This window comes from Chelonia mydas, chromosome 1 (assembly GCF_015237465.2).
Source record: "Chelonia mydas isolate rCheMyd1 chromosome 1, rCheMyd1.pri.v2, whole genome shotgun sequence".
Lineage (NCBI taxonomy): Eukaryota > Metazoa > Chordata > Testudines > Cheloniidae > Chelonia > Chelonia mydas.
Genome location: NC_057849.1, coordinates 86,967,504 through 86,979,822, shown reverse-complemented (window position 1 = coordinate 86,979,822; position 12,319 = coordinate 86,967,504). Strand labels below are relative to the sequence as shown.

Sequence of the window (12,319 nt, the reverse complement as noted above, 5' to 3'; positions counted from 1 at the left end):
ACCATTAAGTAACACAGAATTAAGAGGGAAATAGAGAATGCCAGGTGAACTTCTGCCATATTTTGATTATATTGAAATTTACAAATCATGCAATTCAGAGTCAAATAATTTTTTTCTTAAACTTATATGAAATGCCTAAATCTAGTAGGTGTCCATGTGCAATGTCACATACAAGATATGATATAACAAAGAATGACTCACAACAACTGGGTAAATGAAACACAAGGCCTTAATTCTGGATATCCCTGTTTTCATGAATTGAAGTTGGATCTCTACAGGTATTATAATTTACATATTTATGTGTACATATAATAATGCAGAGAATTCTCTGGCCCTGGAAAAAAATACATAGAATGTATGTATGGTAAGAAGAATATTGTGTGCTTATTTCCAATATGGAGAAGTCAGGGGAGGCAAGTTGTATGGGCTCCAGCAATATTCAGGCCCCGGGGCCCGGTTCCACCAATGTTTGGGGCCAGGTCTCTCCCCCAGCCCTGCCTGCTGCCCCCGCCCCGCACCTCCCCCGAGTGTGTCCTGGCCCCACTTGCTGCCCCCGTGCACCTCCCCCAGGCCCCTGGAGCATCCCTGCCTCTCCCCTGCAGCTCCACAATGACTCTGCTCTTCTGGCTCCGGGCATCAACTGCCACCACAGGGTCCTAGTGCTCCCCTTCCACTAGTGACAGGGCAGGCTGACCCTGCCCCTGCCCTTCTGCCTCGGACCCTTCACCTTTCTGGCAAGACCCTCCACCAGCACAGGGGGCTCCCCCAGCCCACAGTCACCTCTCCTGCCCTACACTGGGCAAGGGGCAGCCCCATCCCTCACCCCCAGTTAGGCTACAGTGAGGGGCAGCAGCAGGGGAGGGGGCACACACATGATGGCAGCACCCCCACCCCCCGCACCCACCACAGAGGAGGCGAGGGGCTTTCTGGACCTGAGAGGGGCCTTAGGAGCACATGCAGTGACAGTGGTTCGGGGTGAGTGTGCTGCCGGGGGCGGGGGAGGAACCCTCACCCGGAGCTCACTGCTGCTGGTGGGGAGAGGGCTGAGGGGAGTCCTCCTCTCTGGTTCCAGACCCAGGGAAGCCTGCCTGCACCCCAAACTCATCCCTAGCTCTGCTCCATCCCAGAGCCTGCACCCCCAGCCAGAGCCCTCACCCCCACACACTCTCCCCAACCCTCTGCCCTAGCCCTGAGCCTCTCCAAAACCCCAAACTCCTCATCCCCAGCCCCAGCCAGAGCCCTCATCCTCCTGCACCCTAACCCTCTGCCCCAGCCCTGAGCCCCATCCTCCATCATAACCCTCATCCCCAGCCCCACCCCACAGCCCTCACCCCACACCCCAAACCCTTCATCCCCAGCCCCACAGCCCTCACCCCTGCACTCCCTCCCTCCGCACACTGTCCCACCCCCAAACTCCCTCCCAGAGCCTGCACCCCCTCCCTCCAGACCCCCTCCCATCCCCAAACTCTGTCCCAGAGCCTGCACCCTCACCCCTTCCCACACACCCTCTTCTGCCCCCAAACTCTCTCCCAGAGCCTGCACCCCTCACCTCCTCTTGCATCCCACCCCTTGCCCCAGCCCAGTGCCTGCACCCAAACTCCATCCCAGAGCCTGCACCCCCACTCCCTCCTGCATCCCTGCCCACTGCCCAGCACGGAGCCCCCTCCTGCACCCAAACTCCATCCCAGAGCCTGCACGCCAGACTCCTTCCCCCACCCAAACTCCTTCCCAGAGCCCAACCTCTCACCCCTTCTGCACCCAAACTCCCTCCCAGAACCTGCACCCTGCACCCCTCCTGCACCCCAATCCCCTGCCCCAGCCCAGGGCCTGCACCCCAGACCTCCTCCTGCCACCCAAACTCCCTCCCAGAGCCTTAGGCAGGTGGGGGTGGCAGAGTTTGGGGGCGGGTTCTGGGCACCACCAAAATTTCTACAAACCTGCCACTCTTGGGAGAAGATACTGTACTTTGTGAAAAGGTAAAGAACAATGAGTGCCATAAAACCTTTAGGTCCTTTGGGAAATAAATGAGGCTGACAGTTGTGGATATTTTAGTGCAGCTTCACAAACTTTAGAACAGTGAAAGTGATTGATAAGGTGAATGTTTGAGGAGCAGCCCTGTTTAGGGAGAACATCTCTCAATTACATTTTGCAATTAGGTGCTTTAAAAATTAAGTTTCCTTGGACTGGTAATTTTTTCTTGCAAAGCAATCGATTTTATCCTTTCTCATTTAGACCTTTTGTTAGCTTCAATTATATAATTTAAAATTAGGTGTACAGATGCTGTCCTGTGGTTGGAGCTATATGGTCAGATATTTGCAACTGCATGGAGTCCCACTGAAGACCCAATGGACTTCTGTATGGACGTGGGAGTTCATCGACGTATACCCGAGTGCAGGATCACTAGTCATATTAGTTGTAATTATTTTCTTTGATTACTAGATAACAGAGACATAAGGAAATACTTGAATTTCACTGCAACGAATACATTATTGGACCTTGTCCGCACATAAGTTCAGGGGTCTGTCCATGCAGAAGCAGTTGCAGGATCAAGACCTTAGTTAATAAAAATCACTTACCAGGTAATAAATCTTAAAGTTTTTTGGGGAAAAAAGTCAATGGCAATATTTTTATAAAGCCAGCTGACATGCCTGAACTGGACCATTAATTTTAGAAGCGGGAGAGACTGCAAAAAAATTCCATGATTACTCTGCCAAATTTTTAAATTAATGTGGTTGATTTCTGTGAACATTTTTTATTCGTTTTACTGTCTTGAACAACCAAAAAGCAAATGTTAATACTAGGCACAAGTATTCATACCCGGAGTGCAAATCAGAATATCATTTAACTTTTTTGACCAGTCATAACTAGCCAAGAACCCCAGTATATTCACAGAAAACCATTTGCAATCAATCTGGTGATTTAAATAAGATTCTCAAAATGTTTGTCAAATGTTGTCAAGTAAGACATACGTTTGAATAAACTGAGATCAGGTTGTGGATATTCTGTAAGCAGAAAAAAGGATTAAAGTCTATTGAATACATTATTTGTGATGAATTATTTCTTATCTCTAATCATTCTGAAATGTTTTTAAAAAATTAACAGTATTTTATACATGGGGAATGAAATAATGAAGAACTAATTATGCTGAACCTAAAATTAATGTACACTTACAACTGGACAAGATTCTGATAATCCTAGTCACATGGAATAGTATTTGACTCCACAAATAGCCCTTACAAAGTCATCAAGACTACTCATAGAGTAATGCAATACTCAGCATGAATAAGGATGTCAGAATCTGGCTGATAACAATTCTGGGACATACAATCCTTGCATTCTTCCACATAATAAACAATTATTAATAATTACTTGTTTAGAACCCCAAAGTAAATATTATCTCAATATTAGCTTGATTTCAAGAAAGAAAAAGAGTTGTTTTTTGTAAACACGTTGTTTCATGCCAAAAATAATACAACACCATGTGCATTAATACCAATATATTATCCTAACATCTGGAAAACAGTCAATTAAAATCAAGCTGAAACTCCCTCCACTAGAGAAGAGGGGGGATTTTTAAAGTGCACTCGCTGCAATCACTCTATGACCATAAACACCAATGTACCATAAACATTTTTTGCTGCACACACACCCCTCTGAACTATTTAACCTACCACATTGCGTGAACTGGAGTAAAGATCTAATGTGCAGCTTTACATTTTTATAAATCCTTCATATCATTATCACGGGCATTTTGTTCCAGAGGAAGATAAGCTTTTCCCTTATCTTATGATAGCTACTGTTGGGTGGAAAACAAGGATTTGTGCATTTGGTTTGGGGGTATTTTCAGCATTTAAAATACATATCAGAAAGATCTCACATTTACTGTATGTCTGCAAACAGAAAAAGCTGCAGGAGCTGTGGTAGAGATTTATTGTCTTGCAGAATCAGCCATTAATAGATCTTAAGTGATCTACAGAAGATTTAGCTGGATTTTATTTTCAGAAGGTTCAATTAGAACAGGAAAAGAGGAGGTGAGACAAATTGCAGCAGGAGGTGGAGCTGAGCTGTCCCAAGGTGGAGCTGTATCTTGTGTTAAATGACACTGGCAGATTAAAGCTCTCTGATGGGGAAGGGGAAGGGCTTAAAGGCTGAGCCAAAAGCCAAGAAGTCTTTTTATTTACGCCTACCTCCCAGCCCCTGGCAATCTGACTAATAACAAACTGAGGTAACAAGAAAGACTAGAAAGAAGAGAGAGAACACAGAAGCAGAAGCAGCTTGGATCTAAAAATCTAACAAACCAAGAGGGGTCAGTTTAAGCTCTGCTGAACATCTTGTTTATTTACTGCATCCAAAAGCTTGCAAATGGTTAACTATATGCAGAAAAGTCAGCATAGATGGGAAGTATGCTGTGAATTTTAATTGAGGAAAAGGGACAACTGCTTTCAGGATGGTGTAGAGTGCACTCTGCCTGAGAGATTTTATGTATTATTATTTTTTTTCCAGTGAAATGCTCTGTACTTTGTTTTCTGACACGGACTTTTAACTTTAGGCAGCTGGAGCTGTACAAAAGCTTGCAGCAAACTGAAAATTTGGAAGAAAGTGTACATTTTTTATAAAGAGAACCTGAATTGCATTTGAACATCTACTCAAATTGTGCATTACTGATCGTGTCAGGGAGTGTTGCTTCTGTACAGGTAAGAAAGCTTCCAGTTAGCTAATTATCTCAAGTGAATTTCCTCACTTTTTCTCTGGGTCTTTCACACCAATTGATTTTATTTTTCTGTATTACTCTGGTTAACTTTGCAGTTAAATGATAGAAATCTGTATAGATTTACCCACTGATATTTCAAGCACTGTTCCGGGTACGTTTTTCACTGAACAGTTTTCAATACATGTAGTCGCTCAGCTGGCAAAGAGAGAGTAGTTTTAGACTGTAGCATGCACTGTAGCATGGATTAAAGAAGTGTTTTTCTGAAGTATGACGTTACTCTTAAAATACATCATCCAACTGTGCTTATATCCAGAATTAACAAGAAGGCTTGAATGGTTTTATATACTGCACATTCCCCTTTCTTAACCCGAGGCTTTGGAGTACTTCACTATTCACTTTGCACATATTTGTATCAAGAGTAAGATCAAATAAAAAAGACACTATTTTTTTTTTAAAGAAGATTTTATTATTTCACTGCTTCTCAAGCGTATTGCAAATTTGCCTTAAGGGACTCATAACTCACTATTTCTATATATACTGCAAATTTGCCTGGTAGGAAAGACTCTGGAAGTCACAAATCTTTTTTAATAAAAACTGTGAAAAGAACAATTACAGTAAGCAGTTATGAAAACTAAGTTACCACCTGAAATTTCTTATAACACTTCACTAAATGAAACAGGATAATAATTAGTCCAGTATTTCAAAATGAAATGTATATTCAATCTTTACTGTGAGTTCTTTCAACACAATGTTAATCATCTGTTACATAAAAGCATCTGCTATTTTAAAATAAGAGTGGAGCCCATTTAAGGCTAGATTTACTTGCTCCTGCGTGCACAGACTGAACATTTAAAAAGACATGCCAATCAGTTCTCATCCAATACTTACAAAATATGTAGAAGTTCCCAGTGTCTTTCTACTGTGTGCGTGTGTGTGTGTGAGAGAGAGAACGAGAGAGAGAGAGAGAGAGAGAGAGAGAGAGAGAGAGAGAGAGAATTTTTGCAATGTTCCCCGCAAAAGTATGCTAATGATTAAAATAGGAATGTGTTCCAATTGGTTACAAATGTTCTTACTTTCATCTTTGAAAAATGATGAGAGGTCTTGGATTTTTTAAAAAAATCATTTTTTAAATATGTATTAAAATGCAACATGCATTTCAGATTAATGTATTTTGATTTATTTCACTTGATTTTGCTCTGGGCCCTCATAAAAACTACAATTTAAATACAATGCACAACTATGCTGGTGCCCTGACACAGAAACCAGTTACAGAAAATAAAGGCTGCTTAGCAACACAATAGGTTTGTTATGGGTAATTGTTACCAGAAGCTTCATTTTTCACCTTAGGTTACTGAAAAGAATGCTGGTGAATGAATGAATACAGTTTTCTTGAACACAATATCATGGTGGCATTAATCTGAATCCTTTGGAATAAGATTTCTGCATATTGGGTCTTTCCCAATACTTTATGGAAAACCAGAGGCTCAGACACGATGTAAGTTACATTTAACCAGTTAACTAGAATAGACTATGTTCAAGAACTACTCTATGATCCAACAAAAAACATGTTTTGTTTCTACTGAAAAAGATACATGAATCAAATAAGTTTAGTGACAGATTCTGTCACCTTTCCTCATGATGAGAAGCACCTTTATCCACTGAAATCTGTGGGACAACTGTGGAGTAAGGTATTACTCAATATGCACAAACTGGTGCTTACTGATTTATAAGCATTTTAGTAGCATTCACAAGGGTAGTATCTGAGTGCCTCCTGTGAAAGGCCTCTTATCAAGTTGCAAGAGAAGTCTAGATTAGTAGGCTAAATGAAGCCTAAATGAGTAGTGCCGTAAGAATAAGATATGCATCTAAGAATAAGACATGGCCGATGGGATGCCAAAATATATGACCAAATTCTGAGAATGTTCATAAACATAATTATATAGATTCTTGCAACTTCTTCAGAAAGCAGCAATTCTGCGGGTTAATTGTGTGATGACATTCTGCTCTGCAAAGCATGTTTCAATAGCTCACTTAAAAAGATCAAGTGACCTTTATGACACAGATTTCTTCAAGCAATATTGTTCACTTCTGGAAGAAATAGTGCACTGAAGGGGAATTCTTGAATGAAATAATGTGTTTCAAATCAATCTTTTCAGAGTAGGAACCTTTTCTTGTTGGAAATGTGGAAGTATTTACTTTAATAATAGATTATAAACAGACGTGACTTCATCTAATGCAACAATAAGTATCTTTGCTCTTTGGTAATTAGACAACCTTGCTATGAAAAAAGAAACACCCAGAACCCTCATATGAACAGTAACAAACTAATCTCATCTCAGTGAGAACCATACCAAAACAGATACTTAATTGAAAATATATAATGTTCACCAGTTTCTGTTCCTGATTTAATAGTTGGACTGTTCTGATGTATTTCTCATGCATCCTAAAGTTTGAGACCAATCGTTTGCAAGATAATAGCTTAAATTACACACTGCAGATGATGTCATTCATCATTGCTAATTTTAATGACAAATCTCTTGCTGTGTGCATTTTAGAATGATATTAATATTAATTATTAAGAAGAAAATGTCCTATTCAATATACTGTATATTGCCTACCTATTTCTTTCTAGTTGTACTTCACTCTTATTCTTTTATTGCTAGTAAACTTAGTTTACATATTGAATGCACAAATATATTATACATATATGTAAAAACGTGTGTATAATCTCTCTAAAGATATGAATGTGTGGGTAGGGTGTGTATGTACATCTACCCACAGCTATATTTAAACTATAAACACAGCACATACATATTTAAACAAAAGGAAAAATCACTAATTGTTCTCAATTTTGGAGGTATTAGGATTGCAGAAGTTCCATTTCAATTTACAATAAATTGCAGAAACCGGCAAAGAAAAAGCCCTCCACATGCTGGCTGAATAAACATTTGATAGACAATAGGTTGTTGGAACCGAACCGAGATTGTTTTATTATGAAACTTCTGTTCAGTCATGTAGCCTGTTAATATCTATCTCTTGCAAGTTCCTAAAAACTGCAGCACTGCATGCCCATCATCGAAGGTGAAAATATAATATTTTATATTAACCTTGATGGAAGCAGTTTGGGGCAGTGACCTGTCTTTTTGTTTGCTTGTTTGTTTGCCTACAAAGCACCATGTACGTATATGGCACTCCATAAATAAGAACATAATTTTCATGAGCCCTGCATGCTGTGTTGTTGCAACCTAAAAATACTGAAGGGCTTCTGTGTTATGACCTTCATGCTATATTTAATGGTCAGAACTAATCATGTGTTGCATTTCTTAAAGGATCATTAAAATATTTGATAGAACACAATATCTTTTTTTAAGAATAAGTTTTTTAGGTAAGCTTGGGGTACTTTCAAGTATTTTTTTTTTCAAATATGAAATGATAAACTCAATTCATTTTTATTTTACAGGACCTACTGGCAACAATGAAGCTCTGGATTTTTATGTTATGTTCAGTTGTGGTTGCCTCGGATTTACTCCAGTCTCAGCCTTCTTTGTCTTCAGCGAGAGGATCTTGTGAGAATCTGTGTTCTTGTGAAGAAAAGGATGATATCTTGATTATAAACTGTGAAGAAAGAGGTATCAAAATGTTATCACAAATAAATGTCCCACCATCACGGCCTTTCCATCTTAACCTGCTGAACAATGGCTTGACCATGTTACATATGAATGATTTTGCTGGCCTCATCAATGCTATCTCACTACATGTTGGATTTAATAATATTGCAGATATTGAGCCTGGAGCTTTTAATGGTCTCAGTCTTCTTAAGCAACTTCATATCAATCACAATTCTTTAGAAATACTTAAAGAGGATACTTTTCAGGGACTGGAAAATCTGGAGTTTCTTCAAGCAGACAACAATTTCATCACCGTGATTGAAGCAAGTGCCTTTAGCAAACTCAACAGACTTAAAGTTCTTATTTTAAATGACAATGCCATTGAGTTTCTCCCTCCTAATATATTTCGCTTTGTGCCATTGACCCACTTAGATCTTCGTGGAAACCAGTTACAGACTCTGCCATATGTAGGCTTTTTAGAGCATATTGGTCGAATACTGGACCTTCAGCTGGAAGACAACAAATGGGCCTGTAATTGTGACTTACTGCAGCTGAAGATATGGCTAGAAAACATGCCTCCCCAGTCTATAATAGGTGATGTTGTGTGCAACAGCCCTCCAGTTATCAAAGGGAGCATCCTAAGAAGATTAAAAAAAGAATTGCTCTGTCCCACTCACCCTATAAATGAACTTGAAGATCCTTCAGGGTCCTTGCCCTGGGTAGTAACCACATCTATAAGTGATAGTCACCTACCAGCGAAGGTGATCCCTGTCCTGAAAGCTCCTACCAAGGAACCAGGTTTAGTGCTTCATGCCACAAAGCCAGCTACTCAGCTTCCAGGAATATACTGTCCTGTACCCTGTCACTGCACCAGCCATATCCTGTCAGGAGTTCTAATTCACTGCCAGGAGCGAAATATCGAAAGCTTGTCTGATTTAGGTCCCCCTCCTCCAAATCCTAGAAAGCTTATTCTAGCTGGAAACATTATTCAAACATTGCTGAAATCAGATCTGGTGGACTATGCTAGCCTGGAAATGCTTCACTTGGGAAACAATCGTATTGAAATCCTTGAAGAAGGATCATTTATGAATCTAACAAGATTGCAGAAGCTATATCTAAATGGCAATCATCTTACAAAGTTAAGTCAGAGTCTCTTCCTTGGTCTCCAGCACCTTGAGTATTTGTATCTTGAATACAATGCCATCAAGGAAGTTTTGCCAGGGACATTTAACATGATGACAAAACTTAAGGTGTTATATTTAAACAACAACCTTCTTCAAACTTTACCACCCCATGTTTTCTCAGGGGTGCCACTAGCCAGGCTAAACCTCAAAACAAATCAGTTTACCCATTTGCCTGTGAGCACTGTCTTGGATGAACTGGATTTGCTTGTACAAATTGAACTTGAGGACAACCCTTGGGACTGTACTTGTGATTCAGTTGGGCTGCAGCAGTGGATACAAAAGTTGAGTAAGAACATCGTGATGGGTGACATTTTCTGTAAATCCCCAGGGCACCTAGCAAAAAAAGAATTGAAATCTCTGAATACTGAAGTCTTATGCCCAGGACTAATAAATAGCCAAGCCCTACCAACCCATGCTAGCTTTATAGTTGTGACAACTTCTTCTACAACAACCAATACTGCGAACACTATTCTTCGATCACTTACAGATGCTGTCCCACTTTCTGTTTTAATCCTAGGGCTCCTAATTGTGTTTATTACGATTGTATTTTGTGCAGCAGGAATAGTTGTCCTTGTTCTGCATCGGCGGAGAAGACACAAAAAGAAACAGGCAGATGAACACATGAGAGACAGTAGCCCAGTTCATCTCCAGTACAGCATGTATGGTCACAAAACAACACACCATACAACTGAGCGTCCAGCACCAACTCTCTATGAGCAACGCATGATCAGCCCCATGGTTCAAGTTTATCGAAGTCCATCCTTCAGCCCCAAACAGACAGAACAACAGGAGGAGGGAAATGAAAAGGATGTGAATGATTCCAAACATCTCTGCAGAAGTCTTCTGGAAAGAGAGAACAATTCTCCTCTCACAGGTTCAAATGTCAAGTACAAACGTACAGACCAATCAGCTGAATTTCTGACCTTTCAGGATGCCAGCTCTTTATACAGAAACATTCTTGAGAAAGAAAGAGAACTCCAGCAGCTAGGAATCACTGAGTATCTAAGGAAAAATATTGTCCAGCTCCAGCCCGACATGGAAGTACATTATCCTGGAACACATGAGGAGCTAAAGTTAATGGAGACACTAATGTACTCCAGACCAAGAAGGGTGTTGCTTGAACAGACTAAAAATGAGTATTTTGAGCTCAAAGCTAACTTACATGCTGAGCCTGACTACCTGGAAGTCCTGGAACAGCAAACATAAAATGACATTACTTTGGATTGGGACAGAAAATCTGTAATTCTATTTTAAATAAGAACATTGTAAATAAAAGTGCCTTATAATAATGTATCATCCATCAGGACTAAAGCACAGCAGTAATCCTAACAAAAAACTCAGGGATCACTGTGGGAAGCCATGGGGAAGTTTGCAGGCAATATGTCTTACCCCAAGTGAAACATGATCTCTGTGTGATTGAACTGTGGCAGGAAGATTACCATATTCCTTTAGGGAGCCAGGTTAAAAGGCCTGTATGGCACTCCCCATTCTGTACCTGACCTAGGATAAACCTTTTATGTTACTTGTACTTCTTTCTTTTCTCTTAATTTAATTGGACTACTTTTTTAAGTACCTGATTATATAGTTATAAAGGTTAATATGTATTGATTAGGTATTAGTACATACACTACATATGTGAACATTGTCTACAACTGCACTTACCATATCCTTATAATAAATACAAAAGGAAATGAAGCTTTGTCATACTAAATATCAGTTAAAAAGAAAAAAAGAAAAGAAAAAAAAATGAAAGATATTTAATTGTATAGGCACCCAATGCCTGCAAATATTTAAGTATCTTTTACATGGGACTTCATTTATCACATTTTTACAGTATGTGGATGGAAAATATATGTATAAATATAATTACCAACAATTTAAGAGACAACAACAAAACTTTCTGCTGCTTTCCCTATCTGACAGTTTTACTCAAATTTGGACAATCTTCCCTTGTTCTGCTGCTATAAAATGTTGTACATCACTGGTGTTGCAACTCATAAGCCAGGGCAATTTTGAAAGCTACTGAGAATCAGCTGTAAATACATTAGTGCACCTAGTGAGTTTGATTTCTTTCATATGACTGGCTCCTGTGGTGGCTTTGAATATTCCTGTCAGAAATACAGAAATAAGTACGCAATGGCCAGTAACTTTCCTATATGGGAAGGGGGGTGGGGTAGGGGGATATTTTGTTGTTGTTTGTATCAATTCTCTACATTTTGCCACACATTAACAGCAAAAAGGCACATCTCCTGTTAAGAGGTAAAAGTGGCTTAGTGTGGAGCCCTGCAGCTTTATTTTACAACAAAGTCTAGCTAGATTTATATTAACTATTTATTCTGTACAGTTTTGTATTTTTTTTTTCAGTTCACAACAAGGAATAATTCTTGGGTGCCTTTCAAGCAAATCAAAGAACTGCTCACTATAAACAAAAATGGAAATAAAGCTTTTTAAAAATATATATATATATCATTTTCTTAAAAATCACTTTTTTAAAAAACAAGGCAGCAGGACCTGCATGCACAAGTTTAGAACTGTTCAGGAATCAAACACGAAGCTTCTCTCTGTTGTCATGTGGACAGAAGCATCTTGTTCACTGTGCAATAAGGCCATTCAGTTTCTCTGCACGACTGACACAGTGCCAAACTGAAAATCTGACCTGCATTTCTCCTCCTTTTAAAACAAATCTTTTGTAAATCAACTACACATGAATATTTTTTCTGATTTCCAATTGCACAGCTATTTAAAGGCTGAATCAATTAATAGATTTCTAAATATATAGATTAAAACTAACAACTGTAGACTTGATAAATTCAGAG

General features: G+C 39.7%; 1 protein-coding gene across 1 annotated transcript; it reads left to right on the top strand.

Annotated features, from left to right (window-relative positions):
• The first annotated feature begins 4,071 nt into the window (after nt 1–4,071).
• On the top strand, nt 4,072–11,957 carry SLITRK6 (SLIT and NTRK like family member 6). The gene is made up of 2 exons (XM_007060448.4): nt 4,072–4,694; nt 8,172–11,957. Exon 2 carries the CDS (start codon nt 8,187–8,189, stop codon nt 10,707–10,709), a length of 2,523 nt encoding a protein of 840 aa, XP_007060510.2. The 5' UTR covers nt 4,072–4,694; nt 8,172–8,186; the 3' UTR covers nt 10,710–11,957.
• The last annotated feature ends 362 nt before the right edge of the window (nt 11,958–12,319 follow it).

What these genes read in the sequence shown, in the direction of transcription:
- SLITRK6 (XM_007060448.4), top strand. Translation starts at nt 8,187, where the DNA reads ATGAAGCTCTGGATTTTTATGTTATGTTCAGTTGTGGTTGCCTCGGAT.